The sequence below is a fragment of the Myodes glareolus genome, chromosome 9, assembly GCF_982192425.1.
Source record: "Myodes glareolus chromosome 9, mMyoGla1.1, whole genome shotgun sequence".
Classification (NCBI taxonomy): domain Eukaryota; kingdom Metazoa; phylum Chordata; class Mammalia; order Rodentia; family Cricetidae; genus Myodes; species Myodes glareolus.
Window position 1 is genome coordinate 63,065,193 of NC_142034.1, and position 11,719 is coordinate 63,076,911.

The 11,719-nt window shown below is 51.4% G+C and overlaps 1 protein-coding gene across 1 annotated transcript; it reads right to left on the bottom strand.

Moving 5' to 3' along the window:
• Window positions 1-1,006: 1,006 nt before the first annotated feature.
• On the bottom strand, window positions 1,007-10,389 carry Aldh3a1 (aldehyde dehydrogenase 3 family member A1). Its single transcript, XM_087910540.1, has 11 exons — window positions 10,254-10,389; window positions 6,768-6,934; window positions 5,357-5,588; window positions 4,775-4,860; window positions 4,301-4,509; window positions 3,410-3,527; window positions 2,986-3,127; window positions 2,194-2,360; window positions 1,659-1,758; window positions 1,303-1,433; window positions 1,007-1,206 (listed from the first exon to the last, which is right to left on the bottom strand). The coding sequence occupies exons 2-11, from the start codon at window positions 6,927-6,929 to the stop codon at window positions 1,192-1,194; spliced, it is 1,362 nt and encodes a 453-aa protein (XP_087766666.1). The 5' UTR covers window positions 6,930-6,934; window positions 10,254-10,389; the 3' UTR covers window positions 1,007-1,191.
• Window positions 10,390-11,719: the final 1,330 nt, after the last annotated feature.

The window sequence follows — 11,719 nt, forward strand, 5'->3', positions numbered from 1 at the left end:
ATGGTTTCTACTTCCCATTACAAGGCTGTCTGCTGCTACGTGTGCACCGATAGCGTCATGGGATGTGCCTTTATCATCAGTTGACTGAGGAAGAGAAGACCAGGGCCTGGCACTGATGGTTCTGCATGATATCCAGGCACCACACAGAAGTGGACAGCAGCAGCCTTACAGCTTCTTTCTGGGACAACCCTGAAGGATGCCAGAGAAGAGAAGTCTTCACAGTCGGCAGAACTTTGGGCAGAGCACATGATCATACATTATTCCTGAAAGGAGAAATGGCCAGATGTGCAATTGTTCACTGGCTCATGGTCTGTCGTCAATGGATTGGTTGGGCTAGGAAAAAGCATGATTGGAAAATCGAGGAGAAAGACCTTTGGGGAAGAAGTATGTGGAGAGATCTCTCAAAAGAGGCAAAGGCTGCAAAGGTGTTTGTGTCCCATGTAAATGTTATCAAAAGGTTGTGGGGAGCAAAGGAAGTCTCTAGAGTGTATGTAAGGAGCAGATGAAGGGAATGTGTGTGGTTGGCGTGCCCAGGTCACAGTCCCGATGCCTTAGACTCGGATTGAAGGCCAGCCCTCTCTAGGAACCTCTGGACTCCACAGCAGAATGGACTGGAAATTAGTGACGGGTGGACTCGGGGGTGGGTGGGACAAGCCTGGTTCCGTGGCAGTGAGGGTGTTGGCACTGCCCACTGTGCTGTCTCTCAGAGAGACCCCTTCCACAGATCAATCTTCAGATCAAATCTGACTTGAGAAGAGTATTGCGAGTTCCAGAGCTACTTTGTCATCAAGGCTCAGTCACCTTTATTTCTTTTCACCCAGACACCAGGAATGGAGCTGATATCTTAAGCATGACACGGGGAAGCTAACTGTCATCCCCAGCCCATGGCCTCCTACCTCCCATGAGCTAATGTCGGGGGAGAGAGCTTTCTCTGTAGGCATGTCAGAACAACTAACCCTTGAAGGACTTGGGGTCAGGGTATAAAAAGAAGTACTGCACGCATGGCTTTCCTTCGGAAGGCTTTATTGATCTCTGTGCCCAGGAAACAGAAGAATGTGCAGGGATGAGGTGAGCCATCTGGGAGTTGAGCACATGCAGGTAGCAGGTGGGTGAGAAGCCAGGATGTGGCTCCAAGAGCAATTTTCCAAGGACAGCAAAGCCAGCAAAAATGAGTTGGGTGTAACAGTCCTCTCAGTGCCGGGGCATCTGTGAGGACAGGAAGACCATATGAGACCCAAGGCCCTGTGCCTTGTCCTTTGTAGTCCTCCACATCCTTCCATGCCCCAGGGCCTTGCCTCTCACCTTGACTGGGCTTGGTGGGTATCTGCCCTTGTGGGTTTCTTCATTCATTAGAGACCTCAGCAGGCAGGAGCGGCGGTGGGAGAAGGTCTCGAAGCTTTTCTTGCCATGGTAGGCTCCCATGCCACTGTTCCCTAAATAAGAGGCCGGTTCAGGGCCAGGATCCCAGCCCATCTTGTACTCATGACCCCCACAAACTCCCTTGTCTGAGCCGGAAGTAGTCAAACCTTAGGCACCTAGGCCAGGCAGAAGAGTGCCCAGAAAGAGTCTCATTCCACTAAACAGTGGTGTGACCCCAGGCTTGGGACCCCCATGAAAGACCAGAGTGATCAGGACTAAGATCTCAGCATCAGACTTACCCACACCCCCGAAGGGCAAAGTGGGCACAGTGATGTGAACAATGACGTCATTGGCTGTCACACCGCCACTTGATGTCTCTGCGATCATTTTCTTGATCACCTGTGTGAAGATCCAAGCAACCACCTTGCAGTCCTGCATCCTCGCTACCCTGTCTGAACATGTCTCGGAGCCTCAAGAATAGGGACTAGTGGAAGCAGAGCCCCGGCCACCAGCTCTGCCATCCTTAACCCCTGCAGCATCTCCAGCCCTCTGTAAATATCACACAACCCTTAGCGCTGTACGGGCAAACAGCAGCAGTTCCTTGACCCTGTGGCAATGACTACAATCCACAGCTCTAGGAAGAAGGACCAGTCCTAATCTTCGAGCTAAGGCCAACGAGGTTCAGATAGGCTAACTGATTTGCCCAAGGTCACATGTCCTTGATGAATGAGGAAGCTGAAAACTTGAACCCGGGCCTGTGGATCTCTGGGTCCCCTTGCAAGTGAATGTCATGCCTAAGAGGCTGGGAAACTGGGAAGAGGACCCTAGGCCCACCTTGTTGTTGTTGGAGAACACGTAGAGTGCCAGAGGTTTCTCACGCTGGTTGATGAATTTAATGGCCTCTTCCAAGCTTCGAACACACACAATGGGCATCACCGGCCCAAAGATCTCCTCCTGCATCACCTGGGCCTGGGGGTCCACGTCCACGAGAATGGTGGGAGCTGAGGTAGGATATGAGCTAGAGTCTGTGCTGATTCACCCCGCCCCCGGCCCCCAGCACACACATGCACATACAGTACACACAAGCCAGTGCCAACACCTAGTTCCTGCTTCCTTTCTTTTGCAAATGAAGCTGCCAAACTTATATGACTTAAAGTGTTCCTCTCATGCCCACTTCCTCCCTACCCCCCCCCCATACCGTACTCCATCATGGCAGACCATGGGGAGATCTAAACACTGAAGGGACAGTCATTACATCTGCTGGCCCCATGTATCCATCCCAGAACTCTCCAGCCTCCTTGATAACTGGGTACCAAAGGGACTCCAGCTGATGTTGCCCCCAGCCAGGACACTGGGAGCTCCTCCCAGCTTGGCCTGCCTTGAGCTCTTGGGGCCTCTACTGTCTCCATTCCCTGCTCCCTTGTACAGACAGGAGATAAAGATGAAGCCCTTGTCTTTGCCTTGTGGGAGAGGTCTCTGGGGCTACAGAGAAGGCAGATTCTGAACACCACTCTTCTGAGCTTTCTGCAGGCTCACCTGGGAAAGCCTGCTTGCTGAGAATCTATGTCCACTTTCTGTAAACTTGCCATAAATGCTGGTAGTTCGGCAAGCAGGCAGAACACACACCTATGTATCGTGAAGCCGCATCCCAGGTGCCTCCATGGGCTACTTTCTGGCCCTCAATCAGGCCTATGACCCGCTGGAAGTGACGGTCATTGATGATTCTCCCATAATCACGGGCCTGCTTAGCATCTTCCCCATAGAAATCCTGAGAAGAGATGAGGCCTCAAGGAAGTCTTGGTCCTGTCATGACCCTGACCTCCCAGCCTCTAGGCAGTGACTGCCTGTGGGTGGTGGAATCTGAGTTGTGCCCCTCCCCTATCCCGTTATGCTCTGCACTCTTCCCAGTTGTCTGCAGTGTGTGCGCGCATTTTTTTTGTGTGAGTAGAAGAGAAGTACCTAGAATTTCTCAAAGTCCTAGAAGTTGACTGAGGCAAAACACACCCCCTATGTCTACAGTTCCCGACTCGCATCTGTGGGTCATGCTCACCTTCAGCGACTTTTTGAGCTTCTCCACGATTTGGTTCTGAATGGAGGGGTCACAGAGGATGTAGTCTGGGGCAACACAGGTCTGGCCACTGTTCATAAATTTCCCCCAGGCAATCCGCCTGTGGAAATGCAGTCTGTTAATCATGGGAACTCCCTTGAGTCTATCCACATGGTCAGGGCCAAGGCATTGAAGGGTGAGTGATGGAGGACAGCCCATGGGCTGCGTGCTACCCCGGTGGGTCCCCCTAAGCAATCACTCACTTGCAGAGGCACTGAGAAGCCCCCGCCACACACACACACACACACACACACACACACACACACACACCACAGGGGTTCCTGCAGTCAGTGTTTAATGTCATGGGTGTCAGGGAGGAAGTTCTGAGGATATCCTGGGGTGAGAGCTCCGTGACTTTGACCACATTCTCAGAGCCTTGCATAGCCAGGTGACAGATGATGGGGTGCAGAGATGGCCAGAGGCCTAGCTAGTACAGACGTGAGTCCCATCCTGGGCTCTGAGATGTGAGTCCCATCCTGGGCTCTGAGCAAGTGGCCCTGCGTTCCTGGGCCTGCTCTCCAGATTTCAGTTGGGATCTCCTGAAGAGGGGCAACGAGGCTTGGTAAAGGTCTGAAAACCCTGAATATCCCACGTTTGCTTTCCTTGAAGCTTCTCATTGGAGTACCACCTTTAGTGATGCCCACAGAGTCAGTGCTTTCTCTGGAGGCCTCCCTCTAGGAAGACTTCTATGAATGGTGTCCCCTATTCAACTTCTCCCATCCCCAAACCATAGGCTCCTTAGGGGCAGGGACCACTTTTATTATTCGGTGCAGAGACATAGGTCTTTGGCACCATCATGAGTTGAAAGGTGGATAGGAGCCCAAGCCTCCTCACCGGCAGGCCACATCTAGGTCACAGTCCTTGTCCACGTAGCAAGGGCTTTTTCCTCCAAGCTCCAGGGTGACAGGGGTCAGGTGCTTGGCCGCGGCGGCCATAACGATCTTCCCCACCGCTGTGCTCCCAGTGTACATGATGTGGTCAAACTTCTCAGTAAGCAGCTCCGTGGTCTTGGGGACACCCCCATTGATCACTGGATACAGATCCTTCCCGCAAAGAGACAGGAGGCTCAGCAAAACCAAGCCTCTCCTCACTCCGCGCATAGAGTGGGCACTAGGAGACTGGCAGCCCCTCAGTCCTTCAGCTCTGTGCTTATTTGGGCACCCAAGCAGGTAAGTCATTCTCCTAGCTCAAGGACTCCTGCTGTTAGAAGCCGGGCTCCTCCCATCTGCTCTAAACACCTCCTGTCTCCCAGGCTTTAAACACTTGACCCCCATCACAGCCATCCTTGAACTCTAGAGGGCACCTCACCTTATCCAGGTACTGAGGGACAAGGGTGGCTAGCAGGTCTGCCGTGTTCTCACTCACTTCTGAGGGCTTGAGGACTACTGCATTTCCTGCAGAATTCAAGGTCAGGGTCACCCTCGGGAGGCCTCCTCCGAGACTCTTCCTACCCAATGACCAGGCCTAGAGATTCCATTACATCCTCTGTACTCTTGGAAGGCAGTGGGAGAGGCTAGACATGGGGGCATGCCGTGAGAACACACAGGCACACACTGAGAAACACAGGTACACACGAAGGAACACAATGCAGGGAGCACACACAGGTAGACAGACACGTGGGCATCTGCTACAGGCACACACACACTGGCACATGCTTTCAGGTGGAGTACCAGCTGTCCCCCAGCAGTGCTGGGAGACTAGGAAAGAAGAAAGGACACTCAGAGAGATGCCCAGGCTAGAGAGCGAGCAGCTCTGGCCTCTCCTGTCACATACTAACAGAAAGTCCTTACCCCCATGCCCACCCCGACCCTACAGGTATATGGAGAGGTCATCCTGGAGGCCTGGCTACATGGTTTAGCCACCAGAACCTCCTGTAGCAGTCACTCTTACCTGCAGCAATGGCACCCACCATGGGCTGGATGGTGAGGTTGAAGGGGTAGTTCCAAGCACCTATAACAAGGACTATGCCCAGGGGCTCCGAGTGGATGTAGGACTCATCCTGCTGGGTTTGGGGAGTCTTTGCCACAGGCTCATCCTCAGCCCACTCTGGGAGTTTCTTAATCGTGGTGTCAATCTCCTCCAGCACATGCACAATCTCCTCATTGTAGGCGGTCCACTCATTCTAGGGAGAGGCGGCACCTCGTGAACGTGGGCCGCAGAGCCAAGGCTCTGCTGCCCTGGTAAATTGGCTGTTCAACATGGGGTCTGTACCAGGGTGGTGGGATACAGAGCTGAAATGTGGCCATTAGGGTATTAGGTCTGAAAGGTCCCTTCTTCACAAGGTTTGGAGGATGGGGTCCGTGTGAGGTGGCTGGGGGTACCCCAGGACCCAGAGCTGGTAAAGGAATGAATGAAGCTAGGTCTGGCCAGAGGAAAGGGTTTGAGGGTCATTGGTGAGGGAGAAAATTTATTGTCTGGAAGACTTACAGACGACACTGAGACCTGAACCTGAGAAAGAGCTTGGGAGATCACAGTGTTGAGTAGACATGGGTGCAAATCCCACCCAAGGAAGAAGTGCCCAAGAGTGGCAGGCAAAAGGTCAGAACTATAGCAGAGGGAGACAAAAACTGGAGACACCAGAGCCTCCTGGAATGGTAGGGGTACAAGAAAGAGGGAGCACGGCTGGCAAATACGCATCTCTTTCCTGAATTTTGGGAAGCCAAGAGTGAGTTTTCTCCTTCCTGCCTTTTACGGTGGGAAGCCTTAGGTGAGTGAGCCCTGACGGGGCAGAGGGTGGGCACCGCAGGGAAGGTGGAAGCAGTTGCAACTGAGTCCTGGTCTCAAAGTAAAAGGCTTGTGGATCTGGAGGTTCCTAGCTTGCTCAACCCAAGGGAATAAGAAGGAAGGAGGAAGCCATGTGAAGCCCGATCCCTCTGGTGAGCACGGCCTTGCTGGTCCTTGGTGTGCCGAACCAGGTAGAACAGGGAGGGACCGAGGACAGAGGGATAAGGCAGGTGGCTGTGGCAAGGTGGGTGAGAGGGCCAGGGTGGGAGTGGAGGGGTACTTGAAATGGATTGACGAAGAAGCCAGACCATAAGGGAAAAGCAACAGGTGGAGGGAAGAAGACCCTGTCTAGAGGTGGTGGAAGGAGAGGGCGACACTCCTAGCTTTGCCAATCCTTTCCCAGCCTCCTTTCCCCTCTATAACATTGCCTCTACACGCGCAGCGTTTGGAGATCAGTGCAGTCCTCAGTGAAGTGCTGGGCGGCGTGCAACTGACGCCTTACACTGTCCCCGTGCCTCTAACATCGGTTAGTCCATTTTTGTGGGCACCTTCACTCCCCACCCCCGGGACTCCGCACCTTGTGCAGGTCGGCGGCCAGTGCAGCGACGATGTCCGCTTGGTGCTCAGTGATCATGCGCCGCAGCGCCTCCAGTTGCTGGATTCGGAACTGCAGCGGGCGAGTCTTGAAGGAGTTAAAGGCCTCCCGCGCCCGGTTCACAGTGTCACTGATCTTGCTCATCGCACCTGGAGATACAGAGAGAGCATTTTGCAGCAGAAGAAGGCCACATCCACGGCTCTGGGTTGTGCTTTGGCACAAGCTCCCTGGCACTGGCTCGACCCTCAGTGCTCTGCCACTATGTTAGTTTTATTTGGATAAAGACCTCTCCTAGACACTGCAAAATGCATTCCTGCTGGAAGGTTCCTTTTTCTGACTCAGATGGCTATGTCTTTCTGATGTCTTTAGACATCCCGGGTTAGATGACACTAATCCGCAGGAAGCCATACCCATCCGAAGCAGACTATGTCATAGGATGGAAGGGGGCACCCTTCTTGGCATCTCTCCAGTCTGACCACTTGCAAACTGGGACCGCTTCCTTCCCTGTAAACACTCGAGGAGCCTTGCAACCAACGTTTTAGATTAGGTTGAATGCATACAGACCATGATTCCACCTCTTACCCACTTATAGGAAAACTAACACCAAAATTCCCACATACCCTTCCTGGCTACATCATTGTGCTTGAATGTGCTGGTTGCTTGGCTAAACTGAGCCAGGCTTAGCTTTTAGGTCAATGTGTACACATCAGTGTGACAGGTCAGTGCCAACAAAGGTTCTTGTGCAAAATTGCAGAGGTGATTCCTGCTTCCAGTACAATAAAGAAGCTGGCAAATTGGTGTGACTCTTGGGGGCAGGGAGATTTGACCATATCCAGCAAAGGCCTCTTGAAAATATTTGTAGGGGTTGGGGAAATGGCTCAGCAGTTAAGAGCATGCAATGTTCATCCAGAAAACTCACATTTGATTCCCAGCCTCCTCCCTCACTGTAACTCCAGTTCCAGGGGGTTCAAATGCCTTTGTAAGCATTTATACTCACATGCACACACATACACACACACACACACACACACACACACACACACAGAGAGAGAGAGAGAGAGAGAGAGAGAGAGAGAGACCCATACACATAATAAAAAATAATAAAAATAAATCTTTACAGAGCAAAAGATATAATTAAAGATTTTGAAAAGTAAGTATTTGTAACACTGAAGATCTCTGCAGGAGATTCTAGTAACTGCAGCTCCCTAAGCAACAAGAAAGTGCCTACTGTTTGCATCTGACAAACATACTGGGAACAGCCTAGCACTGGTGGCATCACACGGTGGATTATTTGGACTTAAGATAGAAAACTACCAAGGCTCTGCTTACCACACATGTGTCATGGGGAAGAAAGAAACATGTTTCCCAAACATGTGCACATGCATGAGAGAAAAAAAGTGAGGATAGCCCCAGAGTGGGGGAGGGGAGCTACTGAAGGAGTGAAATAATTGGCCATCTCCTCTCTCTTTCTCTCTCTCTCTCTCTCTCTCTCTCTCTCTCTCTCTCTCTCTCTCTTTCTCTCTCTCTCTGTCTCTCTCTGTCTCTCTCTTTCTCCTTCCCTCTGTCTCCCCCTGTCCGGGGACCTGTGCTCCTACCACTGAACCACACCCCAGCTGCAGCGATGTGGCTTTTCATTTTTTATGACGCTTGACATTTTGCAATGAGCTTGTTTTTGTGAATGTTTGCCGCATCTTTGAGTGGAGAATACATGGTCATGGTGCAAAACTGAACAAAAGAGGACACAAATTAAAGCACTTGGCCTTCTCCTCCCAAGAAAGCAGTCATTTCTGCCAATTCCTCACCCTCCTTCCAGAGATTTGGCCCAGCACTGTATAACATTTAACATTGGGGTGTGGAGAAAGTTCTTCTCGTTGTACAGAAGCACAGCAAGTTCCCCTGCTAAGCCCTTCTCCCATGTACTATTACATAAATACAGTATTGAATGATGTTGGATATGGGTGCATGAACCTGCCTGATTTTGCATTCAGGTTCCTACCACCATCTCCCTCACCCACAGGTGTCGACCCTTATAGTTCTTCCCTAGGGAGAGGCACCCTGTTGGCATCCAGGCTTCAGATCTGGACATGTCATGCTCTGTTCCTTATCCACCAGGAGGCCGGGTAATTCCTTCACTGGGACCCCTGGGTAGGGATCTGTAGACCAGCCTGTAGACAAGTTCTTCCTGCGGGCCACAGCTTCAGCCAAGCAACCCTGCAGCAAGATCGTACCTCTCTTCTTACCCTTGTGGTCTAACCAGGGTCACATGGCCTCTGCCACAAATCACCAAGGTAGGGGACCCAGGAGAGGAAGAGCCTCACGTGAATGGGGCTGGGCTGAGATCACCGCTCAATATCATCTCCCAAAATTACATGGTCCTTAAGAAGCAAGGTCCCTGGGTCTCCTCTGTGAGCCAGTTAACCCCGGTGCCATTCAGAGTTACCGACAGATATGCCAAAAGACATTTGATGCTGCACCTGGCATCTGAGTGGGACACGAACTGGGTTTTCTCTCTCAGAACCACCCCACTTTGGGAGTTACACCTTCCTTCTAGACACACCCCACTCTCAGCAATCCTTCGCTCTCCCCTCAGTTCTCGTAAAACCTGCATAGCAGAGCTGCTTGAAAGCATCAGGACCTGAGTTTGGATGCCAAGAACCCATAGAAAGCCAGACGTCATAGCACATTTCTGAAATCTCACAACCCCACTGAAAGATGGGAGACAGACAGAAGACTCCCTGGCATCTCATAGACCGGCTATCTGGTATACCTGGATAGCAGTCAACATCAAAGAGTAGACCCTGACTTGAACAAGGTAGAAAGTGGGGACTGGCAATCAGAGCTGTCTACTGACCCACACATATGTCATGGCACACACACACACACACACACACACACACACACACACACAGAGAGAGAGGGGGGGGAGGGAGAAAGAGAGACACAGGGAGAGACAAAGAGAGGGAGAGATTGATTTTTTTTTTCAATGCACCATAATAACGCTCACAAAGAAAGGTCAGTTATGCATTTGTTCCACAGCTGAGGACAGTAAGACTGAAGACGTTTCAACATGCCACCTCTGTCCTCACAGGTAACAGGCACTGAAGTCAGGCTTTGACCTCACAAGCGTCTCTCTCCAAGACATGTACTCAGCAATGCAGCCCTGCCACCTTTCTAGGGGGCAGAGAAGCTTGACTGTGTGCTCCAAGCTCTCTAACCCAAAGGCCACCTCTTTTCCTGTGTGTTGTGGGTCTCTGGGACTTTCTTGGCCCAGTGTTGCAGATGACGGAGCTCCAGGAATTTGATGTTGGACATTCAATGCACCCAATCAGGAAATGTTGGCCTGGCAGGATCTGGACCAGTTGCCCTCAAAATAGACGAAAGCCTCAGATTCTCAATGCCCTTGCTCCAAGCAGGCTGTACAGACATGCTCCCACCTAGAGACGAAATAAGGAGGATGGGGAAGATTACCTTCTGCACAGCCTCCTCCAGCAGCTGGGACTCCTGGAATGAGCAAGAGCCAAGAGAGGACACATTTAAGCACCTCCTTCCCTCCCACTTGGTCCCGCTAGACCTTGCCCAGGAAGTTTGCGTGATGAGCTAAAACAATATTCAAATGTGGGCGCAGCATAATCCGGACCTCTCCTCCACAGAGGTTTTGAAGATTAGGTCTCAGGCTGTTTGTTTTGTCCTGTTCTGAACTGCAAGATGGGCCTGTGAAAGTTTGTGTGGGCTTTTAGCCAACCCTCAAAAGAGCCTGTTTGCCCTGGGCGTGGGGGCCACTGAGTGATTCAGCCTGGCATAAAGCTCATGCTTTTGCCAGATGCTGTTCCCTGAGTCCCCTGTTATGTAAGGTCTACAGCGGGTGAGCTACAGTCACACAGTGTGTGCACAGCACCAGAGAATACATGTCAAAACCTCACATTCCTCTATCTCTGCCATATGCAAGGGATGAGGGTTCCACTGAGGCACAGACTCACAACAGGCGGGTTGGAGATTTCTGCAGGGGTCCCTACTAGTATGTGGATCTGTTCTTTCAAAGATTAGAGGAGAATGTGGCCAGGCCCTGCCAGAATTACCAGGAATTTCCTCTCTGTGGTCCCCCAGGGAGGATAGAAGCTGGAAGTCCCTTCCTCTGTGTTTAAGCAGTGTTCTCTGTGCCTCTGACCTGCACCACGCTGTGGGGGTAGAGGTTCACATGGACCACCACAGTCAGCCACATCCCACACCTGCACTGTCACCAGGGCTTCTTGGTGCCCCTAGCTAGCAGGCTACCTTGCCCCCTTATGCCCCTGGTGTTCGTTCAGAGGAAAACAGGTCCCCACCATGGCTATGAGACACAAAGGCTGTGCTCTTGGTCTCTCCCAAATTTGCACACTCCATGACTCTGCTACAATGTCATATCAAATAGCACCACTTTGTCCTCTGATGTGGGATCGCCCTCTGTGTGCTGTGATTACCATTAATGAATAAAGAACTGCTTTGAGCCTGTAGCAGAGCAGGGAAGAACAGAGCTAGATGGGGAAAACTAAACTGAATGTTGGGAAAAAGAATGGCAGGGTCAGAGAGAAGCCATGTAGCCCCGCCAGAGACAGACGCCAGAACTTGCTGGTAGGCCACGAGCCTCATGGTAAAATATAAAATAATGAAGATGGGTTAAATTAATATGTAAGAGTTAGCCAATAAGAAGCTAGAGCTAATGGGCCAAGCAGTGACTTAAATATTATAGTTTCTGTGTGATTATTTCAGGGGTTAGCAGTCAGGAACTAACTAGCGGCCTCTTCACAACCATTCTCTTCAGTCTTTTCCTCCAGGAAGGCTGTGTCTACAGTTATGGGTAATAATATTATAATGGAGTTGAAAATTTCTATTGTTTGGTGGCCTTGTGCCATCACAGCAACTATAGCAAATCACAACACAGGCATTACGGTCCCTAA

Excerpts from the sequence above, each read along its gene's own strand:
- Aldh3a1 (XM_087910540.1), bottom strand. The coding sequence starts at position 6,929 with ATGAGCAAGATCAGTGACACTGTGAACCGGGCGCGGGAGGCCTTTAAC. Across the intron at positions 3,128-3,409 it reads AGCTCAAAAAGTCGCTGAAG|GATTTCTATGGGGAAGATGC; the intron begins GTGAGCATGACC and ends ATCTCTTCTCAG. Across the intron at positions 1,759-2,193 it reads TGTTCTCCAACAACAACAAG|GTGATCAAGAAAATGATCGC; the intron begins GTGGGCCTAGGG and ends ATCTTCACACAG.